General features: G+C 31.1%; 1 protein-coding gene across 6 annotated transcripts in view; it reads right to left on the bottom strand.

Moving 5' to 3' along the window:
* LOC113370648 overlaps positions 1 to 24,691 on the bottom strand; it is a 69,678-nt gene that overhangs the window by 27,667 nt on the left and 17,320 nt on the right. For all 6 annotated transcript variants that reach the window (XM_026611339.1, XM_026611338.1, XM_026611341.1 and 3 more), the window contains exons 8-24: positions 24,427 to 24,619; positions 24,094 to 24,317; positions 23,887 to 24,031; positions 23,307 to 23,423; positions 23,085 to 23,209; positions 22,948 to 23,003; positions 22,705 to 22,877; positions 22,473 to 22,572; positions 22,239 to 22,408; positions 21,994 to 22,168; positions 21,349 to 21,500; positions 20,778 to 21,268; positions 20,589 to 20,706; positions 20,426 to 20,509; positions 19,394 to 19,588; positions 9,292 to 9,395; positions 278 to 8,981 (exon numbers count right to left, since the gene is read on the bottom strand). In XM_026611339.1, coding sequence (XP_026467124.1) covers positions 278 to 8,981; positions 9,292 to 9,395; positions 19,394 to 19,588; positions 20,426 to 20,509; positions 20,589 to 20,706; positions 20,778 to 21,268; positions 21,349 to 21,500; positions 21,994 to 22,168; positions 22,239 to 22,408; positions 22,473 to 22,572; positions 22,705 to 22,877; positions 22,948 to 23,003; positions 23,085 to 23,209; positions 23,307 to 23,423; positions 23,887 to 24,031; positions 24,094 to 24,317; positions 24,427 to 24,619 — 11,326 coding nt within the window. The remainder of the gene's footprint in view (positions 1 to 277; positions 8,982 to 9,291; positions 9,396 to 19,393; positions 19,589 to 20,425; positions 20,510 to 20,588; positions 20,707 to 20,777; positions 21,269 to 21,348; positions 21,501 to 21,993; positions 22,169 to 22,238; positions 22,409 to 22,472; positions 22,573 to 22,704; positions 22,878 to 22,947; positions 23,004 to 23,084; positions 23,210 to 23,306; positions 23,424 to 23,886; positions 24,032 to 24,093; positions 24,318 to 24,426; positions 24,620 to 24,691) is intronic.

Genomic DNA, 24,691 nt, shown 5'->3' with positions numbered 1-24,691 from the left:
GTAATTTTAGAGAAAATGAACCAGCCCTTCTGAAATGTTATCAAATGATAATGAAATGACATGGCTTGAGAAATTATGAAAAATAAATAATACATCAGCCAAATTTTTCGTGCCAATTAATATCTTCACACATAACCTTTTAGGAAACCAAAAAATGTATATAATATAAAAACAACTTCAAATCAAACAAGATCAGGGCTATGCACATGCCCAAAAAGAAATCACATTACGGAAAAATATAAAAAGAAATACACAAAACAACAAAAAATTGACTTACCCGAGCTTCTGCAGGTAGTATGAGACCGCGCTCTAATGCTTTGGACAAGTCAATATGTTGGTTATTTACTGTATCTCGTATTCTACCAGAATTTCCATCTACTAAATTATCATGTAATGCAGTAACTAATGGTACAATACTGCCGTCTGCTGGATTCTTCACAACTGTGCTAGATGGATCTACTAATCCAGTCGTTATAGCATTTGCTAATGTCAATCTCTTTCTATTAATAGCGTTGGTCGTTATAAATGGATCATTAAATTCTCCAGTAGTAGGATTATATAAAGAAAATTGAAGTGCTTCGATCAAAGAAAGTCCCTGTTTAGGAGTAGTCAACAAACCAGTCTCCACAGCCGTTTGCAGTGGTAACAATTTTGAAGTTTTTGTATCTAATACATTGGACTTTTCACTATCCATGATACCTTTTCTAAATGCTTCTGGCAAACGAATAAGTTTTTTCTTAGCTCCATCTTTTATCAGTGCTGAATCGGCGTCTATGTTACCAAGACTTACAGCTTCTTTTAAACCAATGACTTGATCGGTTGATGGATCGGATTTAAATTTCCCTGTCTCTAAATCTAATTGTTTATTATCAACGGCTTCGTCAAATGTTACAGGGCATTTTAGATAGACAATTACTTGATCAAACTGCACGCACAATGTTCTAACTACGCCCAAAGGCGATTCGAATGTTGCTTGGTGAGCAAGATTAATAATTCCATTTTCAATAGCTTGTTGGAGAGTTATAAACAAGCCAGTTTGAGGATCTTTAACTACAGCCATTTGTGGATCGATTAATTCGAATTTGATTGATTCTTCTAAGGTCAAAATACGGGGAGCTTTCGAGCTTTGTAATGAATCTATGGACTTTTTGGCAATAGGCTCAGAAATCGGAGTATCTAAAGTAACCAAAATGCCTTTCTCTAAGGCTACATCGTAATTGTAAGCTCGCTTAGATTTAGGATCTAATACTCTACCTTTAAGAATATCTATATTTCCGTTATCAATAGCGTCTGTTAATGAACGTAATTGACTAGTAATAGGATCTTTGAAAACTGTGGTATTAGGGTTTATTAGACCGTTTGCCAAAGCATTTGTTAAATCGAAATATTCACCTGAAGTGGGATGAATAAATTTACCAGTGTCCGGTCTATACAAACCATTACGAATAGCTTCTTCTAATGATATATTCTTTTTACTAGTCACGATTAAGCCCTTATCTAAAGCTTCCTTCAAATTTATGTTCTTTCCGTTTGGTAACCGATATACACCCTTCAAATCATCTACAATTTTATTAGATATAGCTTCGTTCAAGTCTGAATATTTACCGCTTTGTATATGTTTGACTAAAGAATTGAATGGATTTACTAAGTCTTCTGAAATGGCTTCCTTAAGCGGTAAACGATGATGATTGACGGGGTGAACAAAATTACCTGTTTCAGGATCGTAGAAGCCCATACGGACTGCATCGTACAATTCAAAACCAGCACTTTCGATATCTACAATAAAACCTAATGACATAGCTTCACTCAAAGGAAGTTTTGAATCTGAATTTCTAGGCGTGAACATGCCGCTTCTTTTATTAATAAAATTGGATCTAAACGATTCTGATAACGTTAATAAAGATTTATTTTTGTCATCCCAAACGCAAGGAAGATCCGGATTTATAATGAACTTTCTGATAGACTCATGAATCGTAAGTTTGCGATCATTGTCGGCGTCAGTTATTTTGCCTGTTTTATCGTCATAAATGCCCTGATGAATTGCACGTTGTATTGAAATAGGATTTTTGGTGTCAGTCAGTATACCAGATTCAAACGCTTCCCTAATACTAATAGGCTTATTATCTACTAATACGGTACCATTTTCGCCGTCTATAATACCTAAAACAATTGCTTTCTGTAACGAAACTAATTCCCATGGCTTTGTATTCGACATCTTTACGTTTATGGAGTTCGAGTCTATTAGTTTCGATGCTAATGCTTCATTTAACGTTACATGTTTACCTGTCTGAGGATCTAAAAATCTGCCGCTGTTTTCTTGATAAATTCCCTTAAGAATAGCCTCTATTAAAGCAATTGGTTTACGCACTTCTACTAAAATGCCTCTATCAAATGCTTCACGAAAATCTATCTTTACTCCCTCGGGCCCCGTAACAGTTCCGCGCTTGGCATCAACTATTCCAGTTTCAACAGCTAACTCGAATGGCAAAATCTTGCCATTAACACTTACGATTGTTGATTGAGGATCAAGCAAACCCTTGCGAAGAGCCAAATCAGTGGATACTTTCTCATTGATAGACGCGTTTGCAAACTTACCTGATTTCGGATCGTAGAATCCTTTGAAAACTGCTTCTGGAAGACTATACTTTCGTTTGGCAGGAACGATGAAACCTATATCTAAAGCGTCACTTAGCGTAATTTTTTGATTCGTCGAAGGATCAATAGCCATACCCGTTTTAGGATCAATTAATCCGAAAATAATTGCATCCCGGAGGGACATAATATTACCAGACCTGGGATCTTTTACGGTCATTTCATTTTGATTTATTTCACCCATTTGTATAGCTTCTTCCAGTGTTAAATGACTACCGTTAATTTTAAATAAGCCTGTTGCTGGATCATAAAGCATTTGCACTAATGATTCTTGTAAAGTTATTGGTTTCTTAGAACTCATTAAGTATCCTTTAGCATAGGCTATATCCAAAGGCATATCAGGATTTACTAGAACCCCATTTTGTGTATCAAGCAAGCCAGTTTTTATTGCTTCCTCCCCTGATAACATTTTATCTTCTCTGTCATTTTTCACGAGTACTGTTGTCATTTCTATTAAACCACATCTAATTGCGTCTTCTAAAGTTATAAATTTACCAGTTTCGGGGTTTAAGATTGTACCATTTTGAGGTAAATAATTTCCAGTTGTAATTGCTTCGACTAGGTTCCACTTAACAGGTTTAGTTAATATTAAATTACGTTCTGCGGCCTCATTAAGAGGTATTAAACGCCTATTTCTGACATCATTCAATTTTCCAGACTTAGGATCTATTATTCCTAAATGTAATGCTTGTTCTAAAGGCACAACTTGATCATTTGAAGTATCTTTTATATCAGTGATAGTAGAATCAACAATTTTACGATGAATAGAATCTGGGACATCAATAAATTGATTAGTGAATTCATCAAGAATTTTTCCACTAGCGCGATCATATAAATTTGATTCAACTACGGCTTTCAACGCTACTGGTCTTCTGTACATCGATATTATATATCCTTCTAGGAAAGCTTTACTCAATTCTATTTCAATTCTCAATTCCCTATTAACTATCACTCCGCGCTGTAGGTCAACAATTCCTCTTTCAATTGCCTCAATTAAAGAGATGTACTCATTTGTACCAGGTACTCTTATTGTTACTGATTCTGGATCTAGCAAACCTGATCTAATACACTCAGTAATACTGTATCTATTACCAAAGTTATCAATTATTTCTCCAGTTTCATGATCATACCTGTTGTTCTCCAGTGCCTCTTGTAAAGTAATACTTTTAATGTATAAAGGATACTGCTGTGTTATCCATCCACGTCTGACACATTCGAAAAATGGTATTATTTTCCCAGTTTTCCTGTCAACCATATGACCTGAATTTTTATCGATCAAAGGATTTTCTAAAGCGTATTCTAAAGGTTCGAATGTTTCAACAGGTGCACTTAAATCTTTAACAAATATTTTTTCGGGATCAAATATATCTAAACCATAAATTACATCTTGGAATGTTATTTTATCACCGGTATCGGGATCAGTAAAGCAGCCCCGTTTAATGTCATATATGCCAAATTTAGACAAAATTTCTGGAGTTAATGAAGTATTAATGACAAGGGTTGTAATTGGTTTCTCATCAACTAGCGATACAGCATTTTTCATAATTAAATCTATTGAATCTCGGGGGTCGACCCTGTTTTGGTCCAAAGCATCTTGAACAGTAAAGGGCATTTCTTGACCTTTAACGAGAATTCTGCATATTTTAGGTTCTATTTTTTTCTGGGCAATAGCATCTGCAATAGTTAACCTTTCGAATATTATTTGCTTAACATCAGCAGATGTAGACACGTTATGAGAATCTTCTTGATCAGGTAGTTCAGCTCCATCTGTACCATGTATGACTATAGAAGGACTATCCCTTCTAGATATTGTTGGAATACTTTCAGTTTTTGTGACAGTCTGCACGTTCGGCTTACTTTCTTTCGACTCATTGACTTTTGTTGTAACTTTTTTGATAGTATTAGCTATGGCCATTCCAGCTAGTACAGGACTAGCAACCACAGCTAACAAACCCATTTTGGCAGCTTCTTTTATATTGATTTGTGATCCGGATTTAGGATCTTTAATTTCTCCTGTCTTTGGATTTATCAAGCCTCTTTCTAGACTTTCTTGAACTGTGTGCGACTTTCCGGTTGTCACGTCATAAACAATGGATTTCGGATCAACAATATTTTGTTTAAGTGCATCACTAAAACTAATTAATTTAGACGGGTCATTTGGATCTTTGTACATCTTGCTTTCTTGATCATATATGCTATCAAAAGCTTCCATTATTGTCATATTTTCAGTTTTATTGTATTCTGTATTGATTTCAGTATTTCCAACTGTAATTGGTTGATGCTCAGATGTATCGAGAATTCCTTCACTGACTGCTTTCGCAATTGGTATTATAGTTCCAGTTGTTGGATCGGTGTATGTGCCTGCTTCCATATCCACAAGACCTCTGCGCACAGCATCCGAGAAGTTAACTTTGATTTCACGAGTTGCAAACCTTTCTTGCTTTTGTGATTCGTCCTTAATAATTCCTCGTTTTTTAGCTTCATCTACAGTCATAGTTTCTCCAGAATTTAAGTCCCGCACTTCATTTGCAGACACAAGTGTATATCCAGTTAATAATTCGATCATTTTGGTTGTTATGGTGTGATATGATGTTACCGTTTCTGTTACAGTCGTTACTGCGCCCGTCGTTTGGAACGCTATTTCAGGTAATTCTTTAATTATCAAATGGCCAGATTCAACTGCCTCCGTGATAGGCATCACCTTGCCAGTTTTGGGATGAGTATATGTACCGTTTTGCGAGTCGACCAAGTTCTTGTTTAATGCTTCGTTAACATCCATGCTATCAGGCGTAGGAGGATACGGTAAAGCCATTATGAATTCTTTTTCGATTGCTTTACTCACAGGTATTTTATCCCCAGTAATTGGATGCACTATTTGTTTAGTTTTCGAATCAACTAAACCCCGTTTAACTGCAACCGGGAATGTCATACCTGCTAATGGTATAGAGCAATTTTCAGATTTGCTTGGTTCTTCGAAGACTTTTTTGTCAATAGCATGCAATAAACCAACCTCACCTTCTGAAATTTTGACCAATGATTTATCTTCATCAATAATACCTTTACCAATTGCATCCTGTAATGTTAATTTTTCACCAGAAGATTCGTTAACTTTGGATAAAGGATCAACTATTTCGCATATTATAGCTTCGCCTAAAGTTATAGAATCTCCTGTTTCAGGATGAATTATTTTATTATTATCTTTTTCTATCAATCCCTGATCCTTTAATTGTGTTACAGATAGACTTTTAGCTAAAGGTACTAATAGTTGATTTGTTCCTTCTGGGTCTAAAATGCCCCGATCCATTGCTTGATTTATATTCAAAATATCTCCGCGTTGGGGATCCACAATAAAACCCTTATTCCCATCTAAATTGTTCAAAGTCACAGCTTCGCCCAATGTCAACATTTCACCATTTGGTGCTAGGAAAACTTCTCGACTTTCTAAAATGTTAGCGGTTGCTTCATCCATTAAACCTGTTTCAACAGCCTCACTAGGACGAACAATTTTCTTCCTCATTTTTTGTAGAACCACTGGTTTTGCCTCCAAATCCATGTTCTGCGTTAATGATCGTGCTTTTCCGATAGAAACTTGATATTTAGGTTCAATGATAACCCTATCTCTAGTTTTTTGTGCTTGGCTTGGTTCACTTGCATCATCTAAGCTAATGCTTGTGGTAGTCATCAAAGTAATAGCAGGCTTTGATGTGGTTGTTTTTTCAGTTTTTGGTGCACCAACATCTACCTCCATAGGTTCTATAAATTTAGCAGGTGCTTTTTTATCTTTAGTAACAGCATCATGAGCTTTAATAATTTCACTTCCAACAATACCACGTTTGTGCGCTTCTTCCAAAGGTACTTGTTGACCTGTCTTTGGATCTATTATAGTTTTAAGTGATTTTAGAGCGCTATTTGCAGCTAGTAAAGGTGCACCGACAACCGCCAGAACTCCAAACTTAGCTGCATCTGCAAAGCTAATTTTTCGTCCATTTTTATCTTTGTATTCACCAGTTTCTTTATCAACAATTCCTTTCCTCATTCCTTCCTTTATGTCCATTTCTTTACCTGTAACGGGGTCCTTTATTCTTACAGATTCTGGAGCCAAACTGCCTTTCTGAATAGCCACTAGTAAGTTCTCCGATTTTCCAGTTTCTGGAGATATTATCAAAACTTTAGAAGGATCATAAATCATATTCGTATTCGATACCTGAAGCGGTTCTAGAGATGTCATTTCTGCATCAGAACTTTGAATTTGTACAAATGATAATGGTTGATTTTTCGATAAATTTGAAACTTCTACTTTATCGGGTTCACCCGCAACTTTCGTAATTTGTATTAATCTTTGATTTGGTGTATCGTAATTTCCTGAGCTATTTTTAAATATAATATATTTTTTAGCAATCGCTTCTTTCATTGTTATAGAAGGCTTTCCAGATTGAATGTAATGCCCAGTGGAATCTAGTATACCTTTGTCTAAACTGCGAACTAAAGAAGTGTTTCTATTATTATGTAAATCGACAACAACAGCCGATGTTGGATTGATAATTTGTAATTTAACACACTCTTCAAAACTGACTAATCTATCAGTTCCAGGAATCGTAAATAAACCAGTAACAGGGTCAAACATCTTTGAATCTATTGCATCTGAAAGGGCCCAACCTTCATTTGGCATTTCTAAGATTTGTTTCTCCGAAGTACCTGTTTTCATTTCTGAAGTATAGAATTTTGTCACTGTTGTTTTGCTTTGATGGCTCGTGCTGGTTGTTTGACTAGTATTCATTGGGTATGAATCCACTTCCATATACTGCGTGGCTCGCGGTAAGGCTTCTGTATCTGGTGCAATTCTTCCGTCAATTAGCGCTTGTTGTACTGAAACTGTTTTACCTGAATCGGGATCTGTATACGTCTGCGTAGATTCATCGATCAAACCTAATCTCACTGCTTCTGTGAAAGTCATTCTCAACTCGGATCGATGAACATCGGTATTTGAAATAGTAACGTATCTCTTAACAGTTTTCGTAACTGTTTGTGTAGTCAGCGTTATATTTAATAAACTAGTTAATAAGAGAGCACCCTCTGGCGTAATGAGGCCAATTTCAATTGCTGTATCTAAAGGAATAACTTGTCTCGTATTTCTATCTAAGAGATTACCTGATCGGGGATCAATATATTTATAATAAACTAAGTCTAAAACAGTCAATTCGCGATCTTTATCAAAAACACCAATTTTCCTATTTAACATCTCTAAAACCTCTGGCCTAACAACGCCCTTTTCAATGCCGTCATCTAATTTTACAAATTTGCCATTACCGACATCTAACTGAAACTCGCCTGACACTGGACGGATAATACTTTTACTTAAGGCAACATTAAGGCTAACTGTATCACCTGTTTTTGGACATTTAAAACCATCTATGTCGAATATTGACCGTTGTGATACTGAAGTAATCAGACCGCGATCTACAGCTTCGGGAATTGTGCATATCTCACCTGTTACGGCATTCTTATATTTACCTTCTGGTAAAATTATACCAACTGTCATGGAATCGCATAAAGTCAACAAACTATCGTCGCGGGTATCTGTAATAGATTTAACTGAATCTCCGTCTAAAACCGCGCGGGAAATCGATTCAACTATACTTAATTTTGTTTTATTCATAGGAGAACTAATTTTACCGTTAGAATCAATCAAATCCAAATCAACAACATCTTTCAGAGTCATAGGCTTCTTAATCAAATGCCTACGCTTGGCCTCTCTAAAGCTCATCTTTTCGTTTGTGGAATTTTGAGAATATTTACCTGATTTAGCATTTAATATACCGTTTTTAATAGCTTCATTCACCGTGATTTTATTATCATTACGCGCGTCAACAATTTCTCGCACTTGGGCATCAATTAGACCATTGTTCAAGGCGACGTCCAGTCTAAATCTATCCCCAGAGTTCCGATCCATCACCCAACCGCTGTCATCTACTAAACCGTGTTCTATGGCATCGCTCAGACACATAGGATCTGGTTTGATTCTGATGACGGTGCCAGATGCTGACGTATCGACCAAGTTTCTTTCAATCGCCTCCGTCATACTGATATTGACCGGTTGCTTGTTGATGCTGACTGTTACCTTTGCTCCATCGTACGGCCTGTTGCCATTTTCCAATCCGGTGTGAATCCATTGATTGTCGTCCGGAGATCGCTTCTGACTCCTGATTTCCGTGAAGCGAACGCTGCTCTCGGGTTCCTGCTCCGGGCTTATCCATGCCGTGCCACGATGCGCCGTGTCCAAGGAATCGCGGGAATTTGTTATGTGGGTCGTTGTTTTACGTGTGGTATAGCTAAATAATTGGTAACATAATCAACATACATTCATTACACAAATTTAATAAAATCATTATACATTAATTATATAATGTATATAAAAATATATTAACATAATATTGTTTTTTTTTTTTATTCAATTTAATTTATGTTAAACAGATGAAGATTTTTAAGCAGGCCTAAGATGATGCATCTTAGCCAATAAAAAATTACTAACATCACATCTGCATAACGTAAAAAAGTAAATCCCGAACATATATAAATCTTAAAAAATTATATTTTGAATCCAAGATGTTCAATATAAAAAATAATTTAAGTTTCACTTACTATGAATGACTGTAGTTGGAACTATATTGCGAATTATCTTCAGGCAAATTAAATTCTGCACGATAGGTATGCGGTGGATGTGCCAATAGAGTTTCGTGCAACCTCTGCGAAAGTGACAAAAATATTAAAATTTAAAAAAAATCTATAAAATATATAATTTTTATAAAATAGTTTCATAATATCTATAGTATATATAATGCTGTACTAACAAGAATAAATTTGAATAGTTCGGTTACTTCTCAAATCTTAATTAAAAAATTAAAATTAGGTATAAACTTAAAAAAAAAATATTTAGATGCAAAGTAGTGAGTATTAAAATTAGAAATAAAAGGTTCTGAAAACAGTAATATTTAAACAAACTATACATGTGCGCAGCAACCCATTTTCTAATTATTAGAAATAGTATAATTCAAATAAATTTTAAACAAAAATGTTCAAACATTTTTCAATTAATTTAAACAAATTTTAATGAGTAATATAAAGAAAAAGATGTACTATATTTAAAATATTTTTTATTCCTAATATTCTCTATAGGTACACACCCTCAATTCATAAGCAAAATCGTATTGATCCGGTTCCATGTTTGAAGGTTATGTTTAACTCTGGCGATATTTTTACACTATTTGTTTAATAAAATAACACTTATTGTTTTATACATTATGTTGTTTTACACCAAGAACACAATATCACTGATACAAATCATGTATTGATTTTTTGTGGCCGGCTTTAACCTCAAAATAAAAGTACCAAAGACTCTGCTAGAGCTAAACATCACTTTTCATACTATCGAAATAATAAAATATATAAAATTTATATAAAAATATATTTTTATATTTTAAATATAAATAGTTCGTGAAAGCAAGTCGCACTTCTGGTTTAAATTTGATTTAAGAAGACTAGTCACTAGTGTGTGCGAAATGATACGATTTTATAAAATGTTGCATATATAGAAAAAACTACACAATAGTATAAAAATATGTCTATAATAAAGTAATATCGATGAATAAAATTGTGAAGTACAGTTTTTATCTATAAAAGGGCTATGTTTGTCTGTGACCTGTTAACCTATATGAATAAGCAATACAAGTGACTATAAAAACGATGCCGAAAATAGATATATTTGCATTTATATTTATATTATCATATCATTATATATCCGAGTATAAACTTAAAGAAATAATTTTATATAGGACAATTAAATTTAATTAAAACTCTTTACGTTTAACACGATTTTAAAATCAAAATAAAGCTAAACAGTACAATAGAAGAACAAACTGCAAATGGTGATTAAAAATAAATATGTATAAACAAAATTAAATTTATATTAAGTACACATTATATTTTTATTTTATAAAGTTATTTTTTTAAATAAATTCTAAAGCCCTGTACTAGTACCGATCATTATTTTTTCATAAAATAAGACAAGTATGTTTATTTAACCAATTAGTATCCGCCATAAATAGAAACACGTTGTCTATTTATGGTTAAAATAGTCAAATGTCAACTTATAAATTGAATGAAGCTAAAAAAACGAATAATTGCTATTATTCTATTACCAAATACAAATTTGAAGGTAAACAGCGTTTGTCACTGCCTTATGAGATCATTGTTAATAATAATATTATTATCAATACTAATCATACTGGAAAATTAATTTCACAAATAAATAAATCAGAGAACCGTTGTAGATCCAGTAATAATCCTATTTAGAATTTTGATCATATTTAAAGTTTTATTAATTTAATAAATGAATCAACCGAATTCATTGATTCAATGAATGAATTGGTGACCACAAATGATTACTTAGGGGGCATCCCCTAATTACGTGAGACAAAAAATCAAGAAAATCACGGGGACTAGTAAGATATCACGTGTATTTATTTTTTACCTAAATTTAAAAAAAAAAAACACTTTACAAAAAATTCCCAAATTTTTAGAATATTAATATTAATTTATATTTATATTAGAAAATATTAAATAAATAAATAAAAATAAATTATAGTTGTTCGGCAGTTTGCAAAGTGTTTATGCAAAATTTTAATTTTAAGATACAAGAGATGTAAATTTATACTAATTGTAATTTAAATTATATATATATATATATACAATTTTTATAAGACTAAACTCATTAGTAAATCATTTGCATATATTCGAATGACGCCAATAATATTAAAGAGTTGATTATAAATTTTATGCATGGAGCATTATAGTAAAACAAATTAACAATACACTAATTAAACTCAGATGAATAGTAAACGTATGTTCAAAATATTATAAACATAATTGTTTGTTATTAAAAAATACATTTTTAATCATTTATTTTGAGAAGCTTTGCCCTAAATATTAGCAGGTCAAACATTGCATTAATTTGTCGGCTTATTACAAATATAGTCCTCTAGAATAAATAACGCCATGAATAACTAAAACGAGGGGAAATGTCAAGGATTTTTCTGACAACAAAACTAGTTTTTTGCTTGCAATGGAATCTTCATTGAGACGACTGTTTTTTTACTATATTGTCTTAGAATAACTTTTAGTTTCTTTCGACATTTTAGAGGTACATGGGTCAATATTAACGAGTTGGTTTCACTTTTTAGAAACAGATGTGGTATATTTTTACGACTCAGATCAGCAGTAATAAGGAATGCAAATTTGTGACCAAAAAGGAATAAATATCCATAGAATTCACGCTAAATACTCATCATAAGATCACCATATTGTTACATAAAATAGTCATTAGATATCGATTATATAATTACACAATATTTAGTATCCTATACATAAAAAGTGTTTTTAATAAAATTCGAATTTTAAATATGTTCCAAATTTTTATGCAGGTGCCATTTTTGACTAAAAAACGTAAACCTTGATGAATACATATCAATCGAAAGATATATATTATATTTATGTAACAAATTAACATTTTTTGCCTTTTCGTAGAATAATCTACCACATTATCAAAGCAATTCACTTTCATAACAGTCATGTAATTATATTAACTGATACCATATCTTCAAATCGTTTCTGATACTGCAACATATCGATCACCACAGGAATTCTAGATTAATTCACCTTTGCAATTTCACACGAAATGTTTAAAAATAGATCAGAAACTTTAAAATTATATATAATACACCGAGACTCCAAGAAACTTCAGCAAAGTTACAGTAAGCTTAAAAATTAATATTATGAATAAATGCATGGCATTGCATTGAAAACGTTAATGCGTAAAAATAAAAAAAAATCGAGAAAAGATAAAAAATAGTTTCATAATGCGATCACAATTGTATCATTATTTTCAGCATAAAATATAGGCATCATAAAAACGACGAAAGTATCAGAAATTCTTGAATACAATTTAAAATTCAACAGAAACTACGCAAAGTTGAATGAGATATAAAATACAAAGAACTTTAGTCATTACCATTCATGGTTAGATCCATGAGTGGTATTGACCATATATAAACAAGTTGCTAAATTTAAATAAAAAATATCGATTATCTCTCTAACCAAGCTAAAACCTGTCTAATGCTAATCTAACCATGTACCAATTTCGAAAACCTTTTCTAGGTCTTGTGAATAAATATTTTTATCTTGACACAGGACTTTAACGTCAAAATTATAGCCAGCTGGCATGCAGCTATCATTAAATCCGACGATTGCCCAAAACTAATTTGAGGAACAACTCACAACAAGAGGGCTTAGTCAAATTGTATTCGTTCGTCGAATTTTCCAATAAAAGTGAAAATAATTAATGACATGGTGACTAGAGCGTGAATGTTTATTATCGAAACCAAAACAAAGTCACGCGATAAATTTTCTTTTGGCAAAATGACAAAAATGATCTTAAAATGCATCCAAGTCGGAGAATGACTATGAAAGTAGGTTGAAATGTAGAGCAGTCGGATAAATATTTAACAAACCTATTCACCTATTAAGTTTACAATGATAAAATGCAAGAAACATGAGATTACTATGATTGAAGCATAATAAAGTTTTAGTGATTTATAGTTTTACAATCATTTTAGCTGTAAAATTATTTAATAACTGCGATAAGAGAACTTAGTCAGCGGATAGGGTCATACATAAATTTAGATACCGACATCAAAAGGAAATCAAGTTTGAAGGCTGTATTTAATATCGGAGATTTTTAATCATATATTTAATACTATTAGTTGTTGTAACAAAAAAATAAAAAATACTTATTTTATTTATTAAATTCAACAAGATTTCGAAAGATCTATGTACAAACTTGAAATAAATTAGGACTGCTTTATTGCTTAAGAGACGTTTTTGAACCAGTCCCTGGAAAATGGTCTTAACGGGATTTTACTGTATATATATTTCGACATGAAGAAAACCGGATTTGATGCATTCTAAGAAAATATAACTTGTACACGATTTTGTAAAAAAATGTAAGTAAAAAACATTAAAATTAAATTTATTGTATATATCCATGTTCATTTTTTTACTCATTTGTGATAAGCCGATCATTAAAATACTATAAATAGTCACATTTGCAACTTATTGTACTCTTAATTGTTATTCAGAAAAAAATACATTTATCAGTTTTATTTTTAATATGAATCTGGAAATGCTTCAAATTCACATAGGATTTATTATAAAGTTAATCATTGTGCACTAATGACTTTAATAAAAAAAAAATTAAATTATTATTCAGGGAAAAAAATCAATTTTAACCATTATTTTGTAATATGAATCTAATTCTACAAATGTATCAAAAGGGTAATATTGATAATATTGATCATAATCCACTCTAATAATTTAATAGGTAAATGAATAAATGAATACCTACTATACACGTCTTATGTTGATAAAACCATAATTATAATTACAGTAAATAAAAATAATATAATTGTAAATGGCTATGTATGATGAACGATAAAATACAAAAAAGTTCAAGAAATTACAAAAGCCGCCTCGAGGATCATCCTGGACAACTGTGTCAAAATACTACCAAGGCAAGATAAGAAAAAATGTTACATTAAAATACATCAATTTTCAAAATATCTGGCAATGGTCAGAAGATTTGGCATTTTTTAAGTATTTTTCTTAACCCTACAGTTTTACTTGTTGTCCAAAAAAAGTGTATCATTTCTCTAAATCAGTAGAAATTCTTGGTAATATACAACAAGCGTATATCAATATTTAATTAATTAATAGCAATTACTAATTTCGCAATTTATTACATTTACTATATATGCAACATTATCCTTCTCAAATTTTATCCGTAATTTTGTGTTCAACAATATTCACTTTCAGCCTCGTATTTCATTAAACCACAATCCATTTATCACCTCACTAATTGAATCATATATCCATAAAGCATTTAAGTATTAAAACAAATCACAATTATATTATAGCACAAAAATGTGCAACTCACAAATGTCGGAACATAAAAAATCACGTGTCATTAAAAAACAATGCAGTTGTAAGGTAATAATTACACGAATTACGTGTAATTCCGCGTAAGAAATAGCGACGATCGTGCGACGTCCGCGGCCGGCGGCTTATCGAATACTGAAAATAACGTAACAGGCAAGGCAACGCGATTCATGCGACTAAAACTACGGCCGGGAGGCACTGGTGGAAAAAATTAATGGGGAAAATTATGTTTTTATCATTTCCTTAAATAAAAATCAAGGCACAGTTTGAACTTATAAGCTATTTTTCAAAATGAACAAAACGAAAAAAGTGAAAAGTAGTACATAATTTATGCATCATTCCAAAGAGGTCCAGGAATGTGATCAGTTTGTTGTTGGAAGAAAAAGATAGTACTTAGTCTATGTTGACCTAAATGTTAACAAGGGTGCGTCCATTAATCACGTCATCGATTTTTTACGGATTTTTGGACCTCTCTTCCTCCTTAGTAATACCTCGTGATATTTAGAACTACCCCCGCCTTCCCCATCAATCATCACGTGTATTTTTAGCCATGCAAAATTTATCGAATATACAAAAAAACGTAAAATTTGATCTTTTTTGAAAATTTTGGTAAAAAATAATTACCCGTGATATCTCACTCCCCCACGTGATTTTTCGTGATTTTTTGTCAAACCCCCCTCCCCATAAAAACCTCACGTAATTAATGGACGCCCCCCAAAGTACTTAAATAAAGTTAATATATAAACTGTTATGTATTCAAAATTTTACTTATTTACTTAGTCTGACACTAGAAATTCTATATGATCCATGTCAAAGATATATTTGTTAAATTTTGGTAGGAGTTTTTTTTTAATATATATATATATATATATATATATATATATATGAGTAACATAAAAAATAGTGTTTTTCCAGGAATTTGGCAAGAAAAAGAATTTTTTTAATACGTTAAGTTTTCTTGATACATTTTTAACTAAATTATCTAATGAAGTTACCAAGATACAGTAACATCTTGGAATGAACAGATAATCAGAGGTCCTTATAATAAATATATATTGTAAACTGCAATAACCTGACAAATTACCTTAATGTAAAATAAAATACAGTTTCTGTTATGAAATTGGTATCGATTTTGAAGCACATGACATTCACTAAATTCGCTGATTATGTATGTCAGTTTTAAACTAAATAATATTTTTAGTATATTTTTATTATTTCAATTAATTTTTGTTAAGGTGTAAATGTATCTATTATTTAAGTTATAATTTTTTTTGTTGCAGCAAATACTATGCTACATGGATGAGAGAGCAATAGATACTTCAATCAATTTCCAATGATAATTTATCTATTTACTTTAAGGTATCTTTAAGTAAACTAGCTACTAAATCAATATTTATATGTGTATTCAGACTGATAAAATTTACATCAACTTGGAACCACGAGAATCTAATAAAAAATAATATGAATAGAACCATTGTTAAAAACGGCTTATCCTGTTAGTACCACATAACTATTCTTAAAATATACTAAAGAAGGTATTGGCATAGAATATATTATTTTTAACAGCAAAACGTTTAATAAATACATTTATCCACTACTTTAAAATAATTTTGAATATATTTTTTTTATAATATTATTAAATTAATTGTTGGCCTTCAATGATCATAACACATTACTAGCTTATACAAGTGCTATGAGCCAATGTCAATGTCACGGAAAATGCTTTATTGAGGTAGTAATGTGAAAATTGTTTTGAGTACATAAAAAAGTTCAATTAAAATTAGCAATAAACTAAAAATACAATTGTTTGTTTTATAAATAAATCTAAAATTTGCAAAAGTTATTATATATTTCCTTGTTGACAAAATTCAATACACAATCCAATCCCATGACAACTGAGGTTTTTTATATTAGAGTTTGTTTTTCAATTACAATTTATATTTATTATAAGAATCTCTGATTAGCTATTTAAAACGATCAGATAAAATTTACTGAATTTTTATTGAAGGACAGTAGTCGTGTTTGTTTCTAGAGGTCAATAAAGAGATTTGAATCCAATTAGCATAATAAGAACTTTGGCAATGTGTTATTCGAATCCGAACTTGTACTCAGAAACCAAAATATTTATATAATTTTAAGTCGAAGTGGTAATTTACATATTTAGGTAGACCTAATGGAGAATAAAGTACTAATTGGAATAATAAACTTTAAATTCGAATGTTAATGTTAACTTTGCACAATTTATTTATGAAACTTCTGAATTTCTCGTCAGTACCAGTCTAGACTAAATACAATCGCGATTTAATGTAAATAAATATTCAGTTTTCTCTATATTTTATCCTCAACTAACATACGAAGGTTATCTAATAATAAAAATCTAGACATTTACATATCATATTTGCATAAAAAATTTATTAGAACCGGCTTGAATTAATATTATCATTTTTACGAGAAAAAAACTATACACCGTCGATAAAAATCGATTTATAAATTGAATCGACATGTTATATAAAGAAGATGGCAAAAATTGTGGTTATTTGCATAACAACTTAATTTAGATTTTGTAGAATAATAATTGAAATTTATTCCGAAAAAATACACCGAATTTTTATTTTTAGTAAACGAATAAAATAAAATCATATATAATAACTTAAAAAACAAAGCCATATCTTAAAATCAAGAGTCAGTTAATAAATTTGTAAATTATAATTTCGTGGAACATCTGGATTTATTTCTGGTAAATACTAAATATATATCAACTCAATTTACAATAATTATTTTACATTCGGCATCTCTGTGCTAAGAAAAAAAACCTGTCTTCGTTAATAGCCATATTTATTTCAAATCTTAATGACTTCAAGAACAAACAAAGTTGTAAATAAAGATGTTTCAATTAGCGTTGCGTGTAATGACGAATAATTTATTCCAATAATATTTTTTTAAATTACAATCTATCTCATTATGAATTCGGAAATTGCGAAATAAATATTACAAGGTCAACAATTTCTTATCACTGTAACTAGTAGGTTACAGAATTTGATGAATTATACGGAAATGCCTGGAATGAAATGATATTCAGTTCCTATTTGTAAATGAAGAGAATAATTTTAATTAAAATATTTTATATTTGTCTAAAATATGACAAAAGCTTTTTATCCAAAATTTAATATACATTAAAATTATATTTTAAAGTTTAATAAAAATTTAGAAATTTCTTACGTAGTACTATTGTATTTCATTATTCATTTAAAATGATGTTGGAGTGAAGTGCATTTAATTTTGAATTTTTTCGTATCATATTTGTATTCACCGAATAATAATAAGCTGTATTAAAAGATGAATACAATTTAACGTATTCACAACAAAAGTCCAGTTGTAATAGGTAATGATGATGGTTTATTAAATTAAATTAGTGAAGTTATTAACTGCTAAGTAATAATTAATCGTCTTAACGGGGTTTGACTGTATTACAGGAAATACATTAAAGCATAAAAAATGATTTTGCGGTTATTTCTACCCGGCGGCTCCACCGCCTTAAAAGAAAATTGATTCCTCAAATATTTTTTCACGCGCGTAGGTTTAAAATGTTCGCTTTGTAAATTTGTGAACATTAAATTTTTTATCTCCAAAAGTAGCATTAATAACGGTTCACACATAAAATCCTTGATTTGAATAGTATAGGTATAAAATCATGTGACATGTGTGGAACATGATGTCATTCTGGAGTCAATATAATAACGCAAAGGCGTTCTAGTGGACCTTGAGCCAACATACTCGGAAATCGTAATAATTTTTAAACCATAAATCTGGTCTAAAAGTTCACGACTATCGTAATAATTATAAAATGTCGTATTATAATATGTACTATTTCGTAATTTATGGCTAACTAACAATACTTTGAGTAATTGGAATAAAATTGTAGCAAGGTCGTTCTAAATTGCTTCAAATTAAACTCGGCTTTTATTTCAAGTTTCGAGATTGTTTGCACAAACTAATTATTGAATATTTACTGATAAACTTCAATTACGCTTTACGTTTTCGTAAGAAACGTGGTACGATGATTTTGTTTAAATTTTTCGAATTTAAAAAATTATTATAAGATTTTGAAAATTCAAAGACAAAATGCCACTGCCTCTAAGTTAATTTGCTTTTACAAACATACGTATTGCAATATGTTTATGTCTATATCATTTAATAACTATTTACACGTCTTGAAGCATCAACAATTTATCGTTCTTATTATCATCTAAGAATTAACTTATCTCGAATCACAATTTGGTGTTAAAATTTTATTGTTTGTTTTTATCGCACCGAGATGTTTAAATAAGTATTCACATTCCATAAATGATATCATTCTCATTTTGTATGATATCATTTATATTTTTGATAATTCGTTACGACGAATCAGGTGGATATTATTGATTACGGTTTGCTTATGAATAGATATTAATAATAACAACATTTTTATTATTAGAATTATGTAAATTCAGGTAGCCAGTTGAGTTGATTTCAAATACTAAAAACTTTATCTCAGGTTAATTATTTATCATTTATGGTCGTTTACATCATGCATTTTTCTCAGTAACGAAGGCTATGATTCTCAAACTGTGCAGGTTCCCAAAATAAATAAGATTTCTAACTAACGATTTTTCTGAATATAACAAACTATAAATAAATATATAAAAATCTGACTCACCAAAGCCTCCCGATCGCCGGCAGTAACCGCCATCAGAGCCTGCACGTATCTCTGGAAATCATTATTCAATCTGTCCAGTCTCTGGGACAACCTCTCGCCCTGCACAACGCCGACTTCTTCATCTCGAGGCAGGTTCAGGGAAGGTCTCAGCTCACCAAGGTAATCGAGGTAACGCAGAGCTCTGGACTCGTAGATCTTTTTTCACAGCAGCAGAGCAGGGCAGCATCAGGACAGCAGCAGCAGCAGCACGACATTATGCGGTTTGGTGGTGTTAAGAGTTAGTCGAAAGGCCGGGGTTAGAAGAGCACTTAGCGTTAGGATATTTGCTAGTTTTATAATAGTTTATATGTTGTAATTGAAGAAAAATTTACCGGTGTTAAGAATGGCAAAAAACGTGTGCATTTCACTGTCATTATAATTAATGAAGTTTATGTTATCCAATTAATTAAAACATTTTCAATAAAATCTTTCTTCTATGTACAACATATAAACTGTATTCTATGTTTACGTTATTAAAATATTTTTTAAGTTTTATTTTCTTTTGAAATTATATTTTAAGTTACTATTTAAATAAATAAGCTTTTTGTTATTTCCTGTGATATTATTAAATTGCTTAAATAAATCTAAAAATTTTGACAACGCTAAGTAAAAGCATTACAAGGCGTCCCATTTTTATAATCAAATTCATTTAACTATAATATTAAATATAATAACTGTTAGCAAATTATCTATTCCCTTAGCAGTTTTAATAAAGATCATTTAAATTATTTATATAGCCTCCATTATGGCTAGAAAAGCAAAGCTACGTAAATAATTACTTGTAAATAAAAAATACGAGTTAACACTTTGACCCATTATTATGTACATATTGCAGTAGTGCAATAGTTATTACAAAATTGCAACTTTTAAAAATTGACTGATAGATCATTCATGTACATTTCACACACTCAAAGGGTAACTTACGATGTTCGATAAAATCAGAAATATAGGGACTTTACGTATATTTGGAAATATATACGCATATAAGCATACCTTTGCCTCTTTAAGGAATCTTGCTCCATTCAAGTTGGCTTGATCCAATTTTGGAATTCGTTCTATAGCACTCTTGAGTTTAGTCTACAAAGAAATATATATATGCCAACACAATTAAATATTAAGAATTATAAAAAATATAAGTTTGAAAAATATATCTCACTTTGGCAGCGTCTACATCATCTCTAGGAACAACTTGACTCTCCAGCCAATTTTCCTCTACTTCAATCGCGGTGGTCAAGTTGCTCAGAAGTCCATGGGCTGCTTCACAACTTTGCAATCTGAAATAAATTTAAATTAAATTAAATCTGATTACGATGAACCAGTGTGTTTTTTATATATATTTATTTACCTATCTACAAGTAATTTGCATATTTCTGTCCATCTCTTATTTAATCGTTCAACGGCCTGGTTTAGTCTGTCTAAATCGGTATGTGGACCCGTAACCTTCCTAGCCCTCTCAATGCACCTGGTGCAGGTATCTAAATCATCATTCAACTTATCCATATTTGACTGTTGTTGAGCAATGACATCTTGAAGATTCGATAGTTCTTTATGAACCTTCTGCACACCATCTAAAGTATTAGGCATTGTGTGATATCGCGCTAATTTGATCTCAATGTCGGAAATGTTTTGCTCATTTTCATCCAGGCCGACTAAAACGGCTTCTAAGTATTTCATTTGATCGGCGTAAGAGTTGGATTCGGTGTTGATGTCTTTCCATAATTCCTGGACACGGTCCAGATTCTTTTTCATGTTCGGTGTTTTTAATGCGATGTTGCGGAATGTAGTTTGCAAAGCCTTCAGATCAGGTTCAAGTTTGGTTAAATGTCGAGTTATATCCTAAAACGAAAATATTTTGATAAAAACAAAACTTCATAACTATAGATACACAGCACTAATTGCAATAAAGTAAATTTTACCTGATGCACCATGATGCAATGCTCCAAAGTATCCAGATCTCTGGGTAATGGTTGCGAAGTAAGATTGTGCAATTCTCTCTGAATATCCAGCAAGTTATTGTGCAAAGTCGTGCATTGCTCCGAGAACAAACGTCCCGCTTGTTTGGACTCCTCTGCAAATAAAAATTGACACTCATTAACAATACAACTCACATGTTCAAATAAAAAATATTAAAATTATCTATTACCACTTCGTAAACCAAAAAATTGATGCGAAAATCGCTTCATTGTCGATGAAATCAAAAATGAGACGCGTTTCAACTACAGTGACTTCTCTCAAACTAAATTAAGTGTTTAAGCTTTCAAGAACAACTGATCATTACTTGCAGAAAGTTGATCAACAATAATTATTGATTGACCATTTGATGTCTTAAAATCTTTAATTGAACTAATTTATTTTTCATTAAGTGATCCGTGGGCGTACTGTGAAATTCTAAGCCTTGAAACTCAATAGTCCTATTTTAAAATAATGTCAGTGCCGGAATTTAAGCAATAACGGAAATAAATTAGAAGCAAACTATCAGCACACACTGCACAAAAAACGAACGCAATAAAATAATTTTATTACAAATTATTGAAATATTTAAAAAAAATTATAATTATTACCTTCAGCACGAGCTCTCTTCTCAAATTCATCAAAAAGTCTATTAACTTCATCCATTTCGCGACGCAATCTGCGCAATTGAGGATCAGCTGGATCACCTTCGGATAGCAATTTATTTGCATCTTCATTCAGGGCTTTCCTGATTGCTGTGCGCTGGTCGGCACCCATTGCAATAAACTGCAAGAAATAAAAGAGTGTTTATTGCTTCAAATCTCATATGATAGTTTATATTCATCAAATATTTTACCTGTTCTAAATCCCAACCCTTGACAACTTTGATTGTGGCAAAGATCATGTTTTGTCTTAATCGCAGTTGTTTCCGTTGCCACAAAGCAACAGTTCGGTCAAACAATCTACGTAAGCGTTCAGCTGCCTCCAGGGCTTCCTTATCGGGTGGAGCAATAAACAGGGTAGCTCCTATAAAATATTATAATTTATATTTAATATCTGCACCATTATTTAGTTACACCAATGATCTTACCTGGAACTAGACCTTCGTGTCCTCTAGGAGATTTCACACGCCATTTTACTCTACCAGAGTTATCATATAGAGTACAGGAATCGCCTTTTTCAATAACCACCTGAAAATTAATTTATACTAACTAATCTACTAACATTACTAGCCTTAAACATATTGCATTAAAAATTACAATTCTGATTATAAATTGTGAATCCAAATTCTTGAAGTAGTATTTGAAAAAAATTTTACTTACATCATTCTTTTTATAAGCACAAATGGCTTGAACAGGCAACGGTCTGGTGACTGGCATTTTTCTCTGTTTGAGAGGAACAATTGTGTTAGCTTTATCGCACAAGAGTTGTAACTGTTCATTAAAGGCATTCAAATCTTCCCGGAGGCTTTGCATTCCTTTCAGCAAAGATTCACCTAAAATTATAATTTAGTTATATACAATACAAATTAATATAATTTAGTCTTCCAACATTTTTTATTTTACCTTGATCCAATGAGAAGTCTGATTGTGAATATGTGGTGTTCAAAATTTCATCACGCCTGAAAATAATGATAAAATTATTTATTTTTACTAGTATAATATTTTAATGTAAGCTAAATTCAGTGTATAATTCTAATTACTTTGTCATCCATTGCTCGGCTTCTTTTAAATCTTTATAATAATTATGATAGTCTGTGCAATGTTTAAGATGCACCTCAAGACAAAGAGTTAGTTGTAATAACCATGCCCATTGACTTTGCAGCGCCTAAAATATAAAACAATTAATATTAACTATCTATCTTTTCCATAAATAAAATCATTTCAAAGATCATTTTTGTTCTGTTTTTTTTTTTTATATTCACCTGTAAATGTGATTCAATGCATTTTACTGCAGGATGACCTTGTACAATAAGGGCTTCACCACGATCCAAAACACTTGAGAATTGAATTTCGCGCTTTTCCAATTCTGACATCAAATTCTGCAATGAAATTATAACGAAGAAATCAAAATACTATTCGTGAAAGAATAATTTGATATTAAGTTTATATAGGAGGAAGACTATAAGATGTAAATAACATACATAAATCATTATTTACTATCATCTAATAGCTCTTGAAAGATTCAATTTTTAAAAGAAGTTATTAAGGAAAAACGAGCATAGGTCTAGTATATATAGTATTTAAAATTTAAATACATTTAAACACATATATCATTTCATATAATTAGCTTGTATAAATTATATTGCAAAACTTACATCACATCCTGATCCATACGAATGCTGCATGCATTAAATACAAGCATAAATTAAAACATATCTCGATTAATATCATATGAAAAATCTACTATAAAAAAAGTCGTCATCTAGCAATAATAATATTTGCTTTGCATGATATCAAAAATGCAAAATAAAGGATAAAATTATTTATCATAAACAAACTCACCTCATAATATCTGCCAACAGCTGGTAAATCTAAATTTTTATCTGCCCAATCTCTGGACAATTCGATTTGTTCTTTGTCATTTAACCAGGAAAGTTCACCTGTAGCTGCCAATAGGAAATCTTGGAGTGAATCTAGGTCAGACAATCTGAAATTTTTTTTAATATATACAGTTTTGTTAATAAATATTTGTTATTATATTTACTATACCTTTTATTAGATGTGCTAAGTAATTCGGCGTAAAGTTTTTGCAGTTGACTTAGTTTTTGGGTATATGCATTCAGCTCTTCGCCTTGGAATTGGGTTCTTATTCTTTCTGAATGAGCAATATGTGAATGATATTGATCGATTTGTGTATGTTCTTTTTGTTGCCTATTAATTTCAGATTTAACGGATGGCAAGTCGCTTCCGTAATCGGCCTCCAATATTTGTTTCTAGTGAAAAAAATTATATATTTAGAATATTCGGTACAATAATAATAAATACACAACTAACTATTACAAAAACTAAAAATAATGAAATTTGATTATTTATTCTACTTACCAATTTAGATTTGCACCAGTCAATGTGTTCCTGAATATCCTTGAATGCTGGTGTGTTGTCAACCTTTTTGGGCTCAGCCATGACCCTTGTCTGTCTGGTAACAGTATGGTATTGCATTCCTGATAATTTGTTCACCATTTTCGTAACAAATATAGATCGTAAATTCGACCATCGTTGATGAAGTTTCAATACTCTGTAAATAATAATATTTTGCTTCATTATAAAAATAAGCTCAATAAATTTTTAATTTAAATCGAATTGACGT

The sequence above is a fragment of the Ctenocephalides felis genome, unplaced genomic scaffold (genome assembly GCF_003426905.1).
Source record: "Ctenocephalides felis isolate EL2017-DRISC unplaced genomic scaffold, ASM342690v1 CF-g0.4_SCAFFOLD_01492, whole genome shotgun sequence".
Taxonomy (NCBI): Eukaryota; Metazoa; Arthropoda; class Insecta; order Siphonaptera; family Pulicidae; genus Ctenocephalides; species Ctenocephalides felis.
This window is presented reverse-complemented; position numbering and strand designations above follow the sequence as displayed.